This window comes from Pleurodeles waltl, chromosome 1_2 (assembly GCF_031143425.1).
Source record: "Pleurodeles waltl isolate 20211129_DDA chromosome 1_2, aPleWal1.hap1.20221129, whole genome shotgun sequence".
Lineage (NCBI taxonomy): Eukaryota > Metazoa > Chordata > Amphibia > Caudata > Salamandridae > Pleurodeles > Pleurodeles waltl.
Genome location: NC_090437.1, coordinates 490,225,903 through 490,239,546, shown reverse-complemented (window position 1 = coordinate 490,239,546; position 13,644 = coordinate 490,225,903). Strand labels below are relative to the sequence as shown.

The following is a 13,644-nucleotide window of genomic DNA, read 5'->3' as shown; positions in this document are numbered from 1 at the left end:
TCTGCTACCTGCTCTCACACTCTTATTGAGCAGGCAGGATTTCCACAATGTTATTAGCTAAAGTGCCATCCCACTTCAACTCTTTTAGATTAATTGTGATTGTTGTATCTCCTGGGTCCGTTCCATTTCCATACAAAGCTTGTTTGTTAAGTAGCTGCAGTTGTTGTGGGAGGTGTTCGCCTGGTTGCACTCATTCATCTGTGAGCCACAATGAGGTAGGGGCTCAATAGCTGTCCATGCTTGATAGGTGCACCAGTGGTGTATGACTCCTCAGTAACTTCACTATAATACCCCTATTTAGGTAGTTATGTGGTCCTTTGGAGACATATATAGGGTAGAGTAACCGCTTTATGTCTTGGGGAGGGCCACAATCAGTAGTTAAGTGTGTAGTGACTGACCTGGTATACTTTTGATTGCCATGATCTTGAAGTGTGCTTTTATTGCTTGCTTGAGCTCTTGTATTGAGGTGCTATTCACATTTTATTTCACACTGACAGGCTGCAACGCATTTGTGGCTGTTTTCATCCCTTGCTTGAATGCTTGACCTATTGCAGTTTTCATTTGAGTTTGCAGATGATTGGTTAGAGTCAATGTATTTTGTATCTCCAAGTGTGGCCGGACCGACAATTCTAACTGAGTCTGTTGCCTGTCTTGCCTTTGTAGAACCATTCAGGGGAGCACAGCAACAGACCATTACTTCCTTCTCTATGCCTTGGTCCACAGTTTCATTGTTGCAGTGTGTCCTGCCTGCTGTGGTGCTGAGTGGAATGTCTGTCAGTATCATTGTATTTCCCAACTTGATGCTGGTCTGGTTTTTTGTGGGAGGGTATATATTTGGTGGGCATGCCCAAGGTATTGACAATCACTGTTTAATTGCCCTGGTCTTCAGTTGTGGTGTGAGTAGCTGCAACACCAATAAGATGGATGTTTGAGAAGATTTTGCTAGACTTTAGCTGATGCTTCCTTCGTTCAAAGGTGAGGCACATGTTTTCGATCGGTCTATTGACTACTGCAGTTAGTTGTTTAATGATTTTTCTTTGCCTTTTATGTTTACATTTTGTGAGCAGTTTTTACAGCCCTGAGGTCATTTTCTGAGGTTCACGTTGCCCTCCTCTTATTAAACACTTTGGGCTTTCTAGTTGGAGGCCTGCTATTGGCTGCATAAGTCCTCTGTGTTGGCTTGATAATTGGTTTAAAAATGTTGGACTTTTTAAGTCCAGAGAACTCTGTAGTGTAGTTTGAATGTGGATCTCTGCTGTACAGGTTATATGTGGATCAGAGGATTTGTTGTTTTGAAATACAGTGCGTTCATAGGTGGCCACATTGTGAGTCTTGAGTCTGGACGATTTAGAACTGCTAGTTCCTCAGTTGGTGGTTGAGTGTTGTCACCTGAAGGACAGTAAACAATGATTTGATTTTTTAGGTCATTAACGAATAATGTCAGAGAATTAGGCAATGCACTGAGTTTATTTATTATAGGGGAACAAGCACAGGTGTTCATTGGGTCTGCATCAGACACGTAGATTCCCCAAGTTTTTTAAGGCTTCTATCCTGCAGTCCGTTACCAACAAAAACACTGCTAAGGTGTTTAGTAGATAATTTTGAACCTCTAGTTTGTCTGAGAGAGATTGCACAAATGCTTTGAGGTCAAAGGTTTCTGGCTTTTTAGGCTCTGTGTTTGCTCTGTTCACTTTTATGATTGCGTCTTCTTTTTGACAGATGTTGGCATGCGGCATATCAGCACACTGTTCTGGGTGAACTGTTTTTTTTCCTTTTCCTGTTTTTTTAGGGTGGGAGTACGGGGGACAGCTTTCATGCATTCAGCGCTTGTGGAGCATCTTTATGTTCAGGGCTTTTGTCCAGGGATCATTTGATTGTCACTGGTTCCATATTTGTCCCAAGTTCTACCAATTTTTCAAATTATCACCCACTCTCTTGAGGACCATTCATGACTGTGGCATCCAATAGCATCTTTGGACACCAGGCTTCCAGCGGCCACCTGTCTATCAAGCCTCCCACCCCATTCCACCATATGGGTAAGATTCATGTGTATAGTCCACTTGATAACTGCATTATTTTAATCTGTGTTAGATCTCTCTCTGGGCTTGGCTCTTGTCGCCTGTCCTTCATGGATGTTGACTTTGATTTCTAAACAATCACTGTTTATTTAAAAAAAAAAAGAAATGTTGCTTTGTGTCAGTCTTTCTGATTCCAACTGCTCAAATGTTTTTTTAGAGGCCTTGGGAGACTTGGAAGTCAGTCCTGAACCTTCGTTTGATTTGAAGAATCCTGGAATTTGTATTTTCAGGGCGTTGGCCCCTGGCTTCCTCTTTACCTTCCTGACCTCCTTCTTTATTGGCTGTTCAAAAAGGGAGCTGAAGCCTTATGTGGGTTTGCTGGAATCTAATAGTGTCTTAATTGTTGTTGTGATAACTTGATTCTTAATTTTCCACACCTCGCTTTAAATAGTTCATGCTTCACCCTCACATGTAGAAGCTCCCATCACACTTTTTGCAAGCAGGGCGAGCATTAGAAAATCACAGGACCTGGGAGGGTATAGTGGCACTGTGAGGAGGACTTCCTCACGTCTGTTTTGTCTTTTTTTAATTTTTTTTTTAAACAGAATTATTGAGTTTCTAATGCATTACGTCATAGCCATTATTACAAGATAGGGCAATATGCAGATGTCAGAGCTTTGAAGAGTACATCCATGGAAAATACGATAAAGCATAACAATGTAAAATGAAGAAGATCCGAACCAAACTACAGTACAGTAGAAAGCCTGATCCTAAGTGATCCATCCTAAAGATAGATTGTAGCAGTGTTGGTGGTCGAGTGCATTTGTCAGTAGGTGCATCCTCATCTGGAACCCTAGTATACGCCCAGGGAGACCGAAATCGTATATTGAGAGTCACTCATTAGGAGGTGGGAAATGGTAGTGTAGTGCAGGACATAGGCCAGTCTAGGGTCACCTAGTATTTTCATAGGCCATTGAAACACAAGGACCAGGTAATTCCATAAAGCTGCAGTGGATCATCTATGTAGGCCTTGTATCTCCTATTGGTGCAGTACAGACTCTGCCACAGCTCAGCGTGTACCCGTGGCATGCCACTCTCTGACTCCTGGCAGTGTATTGCAATCATGCCCTTAGCCAACAGGAGAGCCAGGTTGAGGAAGCTGTTAATCATTCCATTAGACTTCTTGAGCTTATAGACCCCCAGTATGCAACTCTCAACATGAGTTAATTCGGGGAGACCAGCAGTCCAAATGAAGAGAGTACAGATTTAGGTCCAAAATGTATGTGTTAGTGAGCAGTCCCAGAACATATTGAGAATACTTGCCTAGGGGGGGCATCTCATTGGGTGCATTCCGATGACGCAATGGGGTTGATACTGTGGAGCTGGGCCAGGGTCAGTTAAGCTCTATGCACTGCGACAAACTTTGTGTGGATGTTCAAGTGGTTTCTGCCACTTCTTTGTGATCAAGGAGCTTCCCACGTCATGTTCCCACTTCTGTCCGAGTGTTAATAATGAGCCCGCTGTCCTTTCCGGAATAGCTTTGACTATCCAGGAGGTGATCCTCCTTTCAGATCCCAGTGTGAACAGGACTTGAGGTAGTGGGTGCACATCAAGGTGCAGAAGTCATAATTTCTCAGATAGTCTCCATTACTCATCAATAAGCCAGACTGCTCTGACAATAAGTCAGAGGAGATCAGGGCACCGTCCTGGAGCAAGTCATCTATGAAACTAATCCCTGAATGCTCCAAGGTCTCAGCTCCGCCCATCCTGACAAGCAGCACTTCAGAAGGTACACAAGTTAAACAGAAGGATCTAGGGCATGTACCGCAGCACAGAGGGGACAACGTGCAGCGCCCTATGGAGGCAGCTTTGGGCAGTGCAAAGCAGGTTATGGGAAGTCTTGGGTAAAACATTGTAAGTGGGAGTCCATGGAATCCGCAGCCGGATCCGCAGACGACGCAGAGGTTGGGCCGCTTCCTCAGTACCCCGGGGCGTACTACGGGAAGATGATCACCTGGAATTATCCATGACTTCTGGGTCAAAAAGGGAATTGAGGAGGACACCGTGGGGAGGGTGGAAAAAGACAACGAGGGAGGATGCCAGAGGCAGCTGGAGAATGAGTGCCGAAGAGACGACGAGGAAGGAAGATGCCAGAGACAGCAGGAAGATGAGCGTGGAGGAGACAAGGAGCGAGGACGTTGACGATCGCAGCAAGACAACCAGAGGGGAGAAAGGGAGCAGAGAGCACTGAAGAAGAGGAGACAAAGGACAACCCCCAGTAGGGCAACAGGCAGACATCACCAGCCACTTTCCAGGAGGGATGTGGCTGAACAAGGTACAATCTCTCCTAAGTGGAGAAAAAGACCTGGAACTCACAATAGTGCATGTATAAAACACCAACCCCAAAACAACTGGAGATTGTTTGAGCACGGGGAAGGAAAGCACCAAGCAGTCCTACAGCACTAAAAATAGGTATCTTCCTGGTTTTCCCCTCACTGGCACTACCCCTGTTTCCCTAACGACCCATACAAAACACTTACCTGAATCCTTGTGCATTTTCCTGTTCCACCGAGGTGACGTATCTTGCCAAAACCACCTTGGGAGAAGAAATAACAAGAGGAAAGACAGACATGCACAAGAGAGAGAGGAAACCAAGGAGAAAGAACTCACAGGAACCCACAACATTCTTAAAAGGCCTTAAATGAAACTTACTTAAATAAAAATTTACAATTACCCTTAAAAGAAAAGGAAACAGTAGTTTACTTACCGTAGACTAGGGTCTAACGACCGACAGGCTGGTTACAGACTGGTTTCAGGAGAAATAGTTCACGAGCAGCAGTCAGAGCACTTTGCACATTCCTTATGCATACCTCTAACAGATTGGGACCAGCCAACCAACAAGCTGACCATTGGAGCTGCACTGCCATTTAGTACTGTCAAATGTGGGCGCCCCACCCAAACCTCCCAGATTAGTGGAAAGTTGCAGTTAAGCCTTCCTTTGTTACAGATCAAGGTACCAAGCATGGTGTCCAGAGTGCGGAATATGCCACAAACTATTGGGGTTCATAGTTGGTGATGTCTTTGTTACATCACCAACTTGGATCCATCTAAATTTCTCCTTACTGACTGGTGTCTTCCTTGCCTCACTAAAAAATGGCCATATGCTCTCATTCCCAAGAAATTATCCCTCAGCCCCTGTAAAATTTCCTCAACAAGGCAGCCACTATAGAGTCCCAAGAACACATCATTTGCTCCCTGGAACTATTTGAAACTCACCCAAAGTTGTGCTCATCAACAGGAATGTGTTTCAGGTTCTTACCCATTGCTGAATTCCTTTATGAACTTGGCATACTGCCCTATTCTTCCTCTCTCCCATCTGCCAAATCCCTCAGTTTTGACATTCTTGCCAACCTTGTCACGTGGGAAATCTGTCACAGACAGTATTATATCAAATGAGCCTTCCCTGCACAATACCGACCATTCTTACACCTCGTAACTTGCACTCCACTATTCAATCCTGACCTTCAGTGACAAAAGCAACACTCTGCTCACTGGTCTTCACGACACAAAGCTGGCACTATTGACAGCAGCTCTGCATGGAACCAACCGAGTGATCAATATTGCTATTGAGCAAATATTTAATGAAATCATCCCACCATTTTATGAGATCTCGACTATCTTCCTTTAGCAGCCTGCACAAAATTCAGAACCTACTGCGCGATAATGTGCAAGACTGCCAACTAAAACAAGCAGGTAATCTTACAGTTAAGCTACACACGTGTACTGCTTTTTGTAGCACCCACTGCATCACCCTAGTACGACCGGAGATGTAGGAAGTCCTGAAGGACAAAGCAAGAAATTAGCCTGTTCCTATCTGTGGATTGAGGTTTTGGAACTAAGTCTACCTTTCCAATGACCCTCTTGGCCTGCTCCTAGGCACTCGACCCGAGCCTATGCTCCTGGAGCCTGTGTCTTTAAAAGTAATACTCTTCAGAGTGTGCACCCTAAGAGCAATGTTCAAGTCCTCCCTTGCCAATACAAACGTTTTTCCCCTGGATGTATTGTTAAAATCCAGACTTTGTCTATGTGGATGCTCAATTATTAACACAAGTACAACAGATATAACTTTGATCTTAAACAATAACTAATTATGCTCCAACCACAATATTCAGAATCTCACACATATTTAGAATCCCCACATACACCTTTTAACCATGCATGTCTGCCACTTATCTCCCTGGGCTAGGTAAAGCACTCTTTTTCCTTGTACTGGGTCTGCATTATTTTGTTAAGCGCAATAAAATGACTAAAAAAGTTATATGCGAGTGACTGCCACATCTGACCTCAACATTACACGCTACTTGACACGCTTTATGTGTCACAATAATTTATGTAAAGATGGTTCTGAATTTTACATCTGCAGGTGAATTTTACATCTACAGGAGGGATTGGCGGTGCTGGTGGTCCTAATCCTCCAGGGCAACGCTGCAAGCAGCGCTGCCCTGGGGAGCACGACCCCCTCTCCACCAGCTTTTACATGGCGGTAGCACTGCCATGTAAAGGCTGGCAGAGACGGGGAGCAGGTGGGCCCCTGCACTTCCCATGCGCTTGGCATGGGCAGAACAGGGGCCTCGGTGGCCAGCCCCGTTGCGCTATGAACAGCGTGACGGGTGCCACTGCACCCTACGCACTGCAGCATTGCTGCATTTATACAGCACACAGCTGCCAACAGGCGTCCTAGCGATAGAGCACAAAACTGGACCCAAGAACAAAAGAGTACTTAATGCCTGTAAAAAGAAAACAGGTCTTTAATTACGACCTAAACAGATTTCCATTCTCCAGGTGCAGCAGTGCCACAGTTAAATTATTTCAGGCTTTAGAAGCTAAAACCATAAAAGAACGACCTATTCTGGTTTTCAAGTGAAACCAAGGACATTTTAAAAGTAAAGCATATTCTGATCACAAAGTGTGGGCCAGGAGATAAGGACTGACACCCTTATTACGCCAAAGCAGCGGACTGTCCTCCACATTATGACCGTGGTGGAGCCGCTATGGTCTGACCGCCAGGTTGCCACCGGTCGACAGCCTGGCTTTGCCAGCGGTCTTAATCCGCCAGAGCAGTTCTGCAAGCAGCACTGTCCTGGGGATTACAAGTCCCCTCTCCACTGGCTTTTGCATGGCGGTTCTACCACCATGCAAATGCTGGCAGAAACTGGATGTCGGGAGCCCCTTTGGGGTCCCTGCACTGGCCGTGCAGCTGGCATGGGCAGTGCAGGGCCTTCCACTGGACAGCCCTGTTGCGCTTTTCACTGCCTGAATTACAGGCAGTGAAAAGCACGACAGGTGCTGTCGCACCCGATGCACTGCAACATTGCTGCCGGCTCGATTACAAGCCAGGGTCAATTTTGGGGCCTGTTTCCCGCTGAGCCAGCGGGAAACTCATAATAGGGCCAAGCTGGCAGAAAACCGGAGTGGCGGTTTTCCATCCTAAAGTGTTTGGTGGGCGGCCTCCGGCTCCCGCCAAACTCAAAATGAGGGACTGAGTCTATTTCATAGACAACTAGGGGCCTTCTGATGAAAAGCCCGAAATACAATTAGTAAGGCTTTGTAGGTAATTTGTTTTGTAATGGGAAGCCAGTGAAGCACCTTCATCTCGGAGTGAACTTACTGAACTTTAAGCAAATCGAAAATCAGCCAAGCTGTTGCATTCTGCACAATTTGTAGCAAATTAAGCAAATAGGCAGGAAAACCCAAGAAGGCCCTTAAGATGACAAAGCATGACCCCACCACAGCAGAGATTTGATGGCTGAAAGCAAGAGTATTATCAAATTTGACTCCTAAATTTATTTCTACTGCCGTATGAGGCAGGGGGAGTCCCAGTTCCTCTGGCCACAAGTAGTTGGACCATGCATTGGCAGAGCAACTAAAAAATAAAATCTCCTTCTTGGGAGTGTTACACTTTAAATAATTCATGCTCATCCAGTTAATGCCCCTTAGAAGACATTGCTAAAGCCAATCTGGTTCACCCAATGCCTGATTCCCAAATGAGAAGATAAGCTGGATTGCGCCGTCCTCATATGAAATGACTTTAATGCCACATTTTTCCACAATATGTGCTAAAGGCATCATATAGACATTAAACAATGTGGGGGCTCAGTGAGGATCTCTGGTGAATACCGTATTTCAGTACTTTAGGCATTGAAAAAAAGGCTGCAGGTACATTGATTGTTCTCTGTCTGATAGGAATGATTGAATTCAAATAAGTGCTCTACTGCATATTCCATGATGTGCTAGTCTGTTTAGTAATATCTGTTGACAGATAGTATCAAAGTCTGTCGGTAAATCTAACAGGATAAGGGCGGCCATCTGGCCCTGATCCAGCCAGAATTTGATCTAGTCAGATATCGCGAAAAAGGCTGTTTCCATACTATAATTAGAGAGAAAATCTGATTGTGATGAATGGAATAAATTATATGCCATCATATATTTATTTAATTGATGATTCACCAGTTTTTTCTAGCACTTTAGCCGCTTCTGGACACTCCCTAACCAATGAGGAGAAATTCCCAACTTTTACAGAACATCCTGATTGCCTTACTGCAATCTGTCCCAGAACGCACTAGTGTGGGGAAATCCTGGATAGCACAGGGCTTCTACCGTTGGAGGAAGCTTGTGCCCCATTCAGGGGGTGTTTTGGGAAATGAGCAGTCCTTTCATTCTAACCTACTCAAACCTGATTGGCTTATAATGGAAAGATCTCTGTCTCTTTCAAGCTTCTGACATTCTTGGAACCTCATCTGCTGTTCTTCCAGGACTGATACATATCACTATCTCTACCTTTACTGCATCCTGTCACCAGACCTAAGCCATTGCTTCTGCTCTGTAACTCCTTGAGATCATGCGCTAACAGAGCTGCTGTTGTCAGGCTAATGCAAATCTAGCCTTCAAGAGCTTCAAGCAGGGAAAAGGAACTTTTTCAAAGTTGCTTTTCTAAATATTTATTAAAAATATAACTTTACCATTAAGTGGAATTGTTAATAAGTATTTAAAAATCTCGTAATTTTTCTAGCTGTTCCCAAACCAGAGATAGCAGAATTCTTATTTTAATCTGTTCTTTAATTTCTTTAATTTTCCCATTGGTCAGGCAGAGTACTTATAGTGAAAATATTTTTGGGGGACTTGTCGCTGCTAGGATATGTTTAACATTAACTTTCTACTTGTCTCAGTTTTAAATATCATGCGTCCTTCCGTCTAATCTGCAAGATCTACATAGGGTTAACATATTCATATTTTTAAAAAAGTTTTTTTTCCCTGTCAAAGGGTTATTTGATAGGTCGGACTGCAGGTTTAAACTGCAGCAGTCAGGCTACAATGATAGGCCTGAAGGACTAGTGGGCCACACAATACGCGCTGCAGTCCACAGATGACAGTTAAATTTCCATGCCATGGGTGTAGTTTCTACACCATATACTGTTGCATTTTACAATACTTGAAGACGCTTACCAGTGATTAGCCTATTTCTGCATGTTTTAGGGGTCAGAGCACATGCACTGGGTACTGGACTGCATGGTTTTGGAATGGCCTTGGGCTGAAGCAAAATGCGTTTGCTCCAATCCATGTTACCCAAGTAACAAAACAGTCCAAAACTGAACTTGTTTTCCTTTTTTGTACCAGTGACGTGTAATGCTAAGCTATTGCTAGTTAAGTAGGATGACATGTATGTCTCTGAGTGAGCTGTCAGAGGTAGGAGACTTCATGGACTATTCACTACGGTAAAAAAATGATTCTTACATTTTGTAGTAACTTTACTAATTTTGGCTATTCATAATTTCTATTGTAAAGTTACAACAAAGTGTAGACTTGCATGTCTCCAACCCCTGAACTCAGGGGGTGGAGCATACTTTACGTTTGTAAAATTAGTACAATTAACTTTTCACATGCAGGAGGAGGTCTCTGCCTCCCAGGGTGGACATCTCCCTATTGTAAAGTACTGGGAAATTGTAAAAAAAACAATTAAACTTAAAAATAATTACTACATTTACATTTGTTACATATGAATGTAAATGCATATAATGTCCATTTCAGATGTAGAACAAAATAAAAATATTTTTGACTTAAATATTTAATTCATTTAAATATATTAAAATGCCTTTTTTAAATGTATTAAAATAAAAAACACTTCAAAGCAAAATGTTTATATTTATTCATTTTGCACTGAAAGTTATTAAACATTGTGTGAAATTAAATTTACTAAATGCATTTCTTTTAAAGTCTCAGTTAGTTGTAAATTATATTATTAAATGTTTCTAAATAACTATCTTTTATATGTGTATTTTTTAACATTTAATTAATTATATATATATTTTTTTTAATTGAAATACATTAATATATTATAACTTTATTTCCGATGATGTCTTTCTTGAGTCCTTACCTCCATTGTTTTCTAAGGGAAGATGGTGCAGTGCTAGTTGTTGGCCCTGTGTGGTTCTGGACTTACTCCAGGTTTGAGCTAGAGTACATTTGCAACTGTTTTGGGTCATTTTAGGCTGTAGTACCTATAGAAGTGCAGTTTGCGAATAGCAGTGGCATTACTGTTTTGTGGGTAGATGCATGTCCCTCCCCAAAGCCCTCTTTAGCCCTCCTTAAATCTCTCTTCCTTAGCCCCCCTGGTTTTGGAGACAGTATTCTCTATTTTCCAGCTACTGCTCCCTTCCCTTCTACATCTAATATTAAAATGTAGATGTACGTCATGTGCGGAGATATCCGCAGTTGAGGTGAAGCTCTGCACAGTAAGGCTAGGAGAGGCGTGGCAAAACCTTCTGCACATTGGTTAATGAGTACCATTTTGTAGTACTTGAGTAGTACTATTGCAGTGCTAATAAACCTACTATAAAAAGCAGTTTGCAAGCAGGCCCTAGTGCATGTTTTGGAATGGTGAGGCTGGACAACTGTGCACTTTTCAAGTTGAGGGTAGGACACTAACAGCTGTATTTACATAAGTGCCTTGAAAACTCAATGTACACAAATGCTTGTTTTTGTGCATCTAGGTTGCAGACACTTGTCATGTCTTCTGTAATACAAATTGCACCCGCACACATATTGCACCCGCGCATTTCACTGGGTTGTTCCTTCATTTTCACAAGGTCTTGTCTCAATACCTGCATTTAATAAATTGGTTCAGCGGCAAACATGCTGTTGGGAGACCACTATCTAATAATTCTCAAGTGCAAGAGGAAGATCCTTTATCTCTTGTTTAAAATTTAACCTAATTTGTAGTAATGTATTTGAGGATCATCAACGCTACTTTTTTGTATATTTGAAGAGTAACAATGCACATTCAATGTTTTGCCACCTAGGAAAGCGCTGCATGGGATTGGTCGATATGGACCGCGCCTGGGCCGCAGAAGCATGCGGGTACTCTGCCCAGGTGATCTCCATGGAGCCGGAGACCTGCTCTCCGAAGAACAACATGATCGTGGGAGTCCCCCTCTGAAGCGGTGTCTTCACGTTCGACACAATAAAGAAAGGCCGTCCATGATCAAAGCCTCATGGCTTCTGGGACATATGAAGCATGACTGGGAAGCAGACGTGGGACATCTTGAACCCATCACCTTCAGATAACAAACGATCCAAGTGAAGACTTGGAAAGGGGCTGCCTGCAGAGCGCCACTAATCCTGCAAGCAACGAGTGACCGCCTCTGCTGCGTACTGATGGGATGGTTTTCTTAGATTTATGTCCAGAAGGACACTTTGTATACACACATTTGACAAAAATGAAAGGTCGTATGCCACCTAAAATGATTCCAAATAATTATTATTGATAATGGCGTTCTTGGTGTTGATGGGAGATTTCATGCAGGAAAATGCCCGCAAGCAGATGCAGCTTTCGTCATTTTGTAGAACATTGTATCAGAGTTAGAAATGTATCAGTGGTTATGTTCCTCAATTCAACTTGATGGAGTTCTCCTAGAACACAAGCTACAAACTGTCCAATGCCACTCTTTCACTGCTCTAGTCGAGTTGAGGAGAAGGCTGATTTTCCTAAAAGCCAAATGTTCCCTTTAATGTTTTGTGATGTGCAGCTTTTGTTTTTTTCTATAAGAATGCCACTGGCTTTTAAGCCCTGAGTTTACACCATTTGGTTGTGTATCTTGTCCATTCTTCTGTTAGCACACCTTAGTTAGAAAGTATGTAATTTGTCAAACTTTTATAATTTTTTAACGTGAAATATATATTTGTATATATTTCAAACACTTTTTACTGCATTGTGTGACATGGCTTGACTGGGAAGAAACACCAGCCCTTGTAAAAATGTTGAAATCAGCCACATATCGCATCGGCCAGTGAGGGTTGCAAGCGAGCCCGACCCTCTTCAATGAGCTTTAGTGATGTGCTCTCTACCAAAGACAATTTTAGAAACAAATGTGCCCAAGCAGTGCAAAATACAACCCTTTTTTAAAATATACTGGCTAAATGTTTTTGGGCTGGCTTATCGCAGCCTTTCCTGTCTTAGAATCAGCCCTCTAGCTTGTAGCCTCGTGGGGAAATGCCTGTCCTCCCCTGTTTAGGGATTGAACCGTGATATAAATACTTCAAGCCTATATGATAAGGTGTCTCTGCGATCGTGAACGATTAAGACCACTTGCCAAGGTGTATCAGTTTTATATTGCCACAGGTGCATCTATCCTTCAGGGATGCTGATGCAACGAATGGATTTTCACATTTATCATTGCGTTAATTTTTTTTCTATTCATTCAACCACTCATAATCGGACTTTTAGAGCAATAGTCCATCCTCAGGTCCGACTTCCAGCTAATAATGATCCGGCTCCATCGCATGCGCTGCCTCAGTCCAGCTCCGACGGAGATTGAGCGGTTGTACAAATAATAGGTGCCGTGAAAACAGGAAAGGATGTTGATTCACAAGGGAACCTTTTTAATGACACTCCCATAATTCACAAAACATGCCTGAGTGAGCAGAGGCTAAGTGGGCATTTTAGTCTCTTATGGAAAGTGATATATTGATTAACCGTGTCTTCGCTGAGGAAACACTAAGATTTTAAAGTGTGTTTACTTTTCCGACCCCTATTTCTATGCGACTGACCCTATTATCAGCTTTGCAGATCACCCATCGGTGACCTTGCTTGAAGATTCTCCTTGTGCATTGACTGTTATTCTGCTACGATTTCTGCCTCTTCACCTCATCATATAACTTTTGGTCATGTAAAATAAACTTGTTTTGTGGGCATGTAACCCTTGAATATGTGTGATTTGCTTTTGTGTTAGTTGCAGTATTGCAGGCTATTTATTTGTTGTACCAGAAAGAGCCCTGCTGCTGCGCCAGAGCCCTGAGCAGTTTTGATCTTACCCAGGGGAGTGTATAGGGTGAGTATATATTTTTCAGTTAATTGGTCATAGATTTCAATGACATAACGCGTTTAAAACTGAAGCATTTCCACCCATCACTTTTATGCTAGGATAGCATATCCTCTCCGCATACCCTTTGAACTCTGTTCGAAACGTCTGGACTGCTTCAGCGTGTACATTTCAACGTATTTAACGTAAAATGTTGATGAAATATGCACGGGTGCTTTCTGACAATTGGAGAAGAAAATAAGATGAGAAAC

The 13,644-nt window shown here is 42.9% G+C and overlaps 1 protein-coding gene across 3 annotated transcripts in view; it reads left to right on the top strand.

The window, feature by feature from the left end:
* GSTCD (glutathione S-transferase C-terminal domain containing) overlaps window positions 1–13,270 on the top strand; it is a 676,673-nt gene extending 663,403 nt beyond the window's left edge. For all 3 annotated transcript variants that reach the window (XM_069241297.1, XM_069241307.1, XM_069241317.1), the window contains one exon: window positions 11,375–13,270. In XM_069241297.1, the coding sequence (XP_069097398.1) occupies window positions 11,375–11,511 (137 nt within the window). In that variant the 3' untranslated portion in view covers window positions 11,512–13,270. The remainder of the gene's footprint in view (window positions 1–11,374) is intronic.
* Window positions 13,271–13,644: the final 374 nt, after the last annotated feature.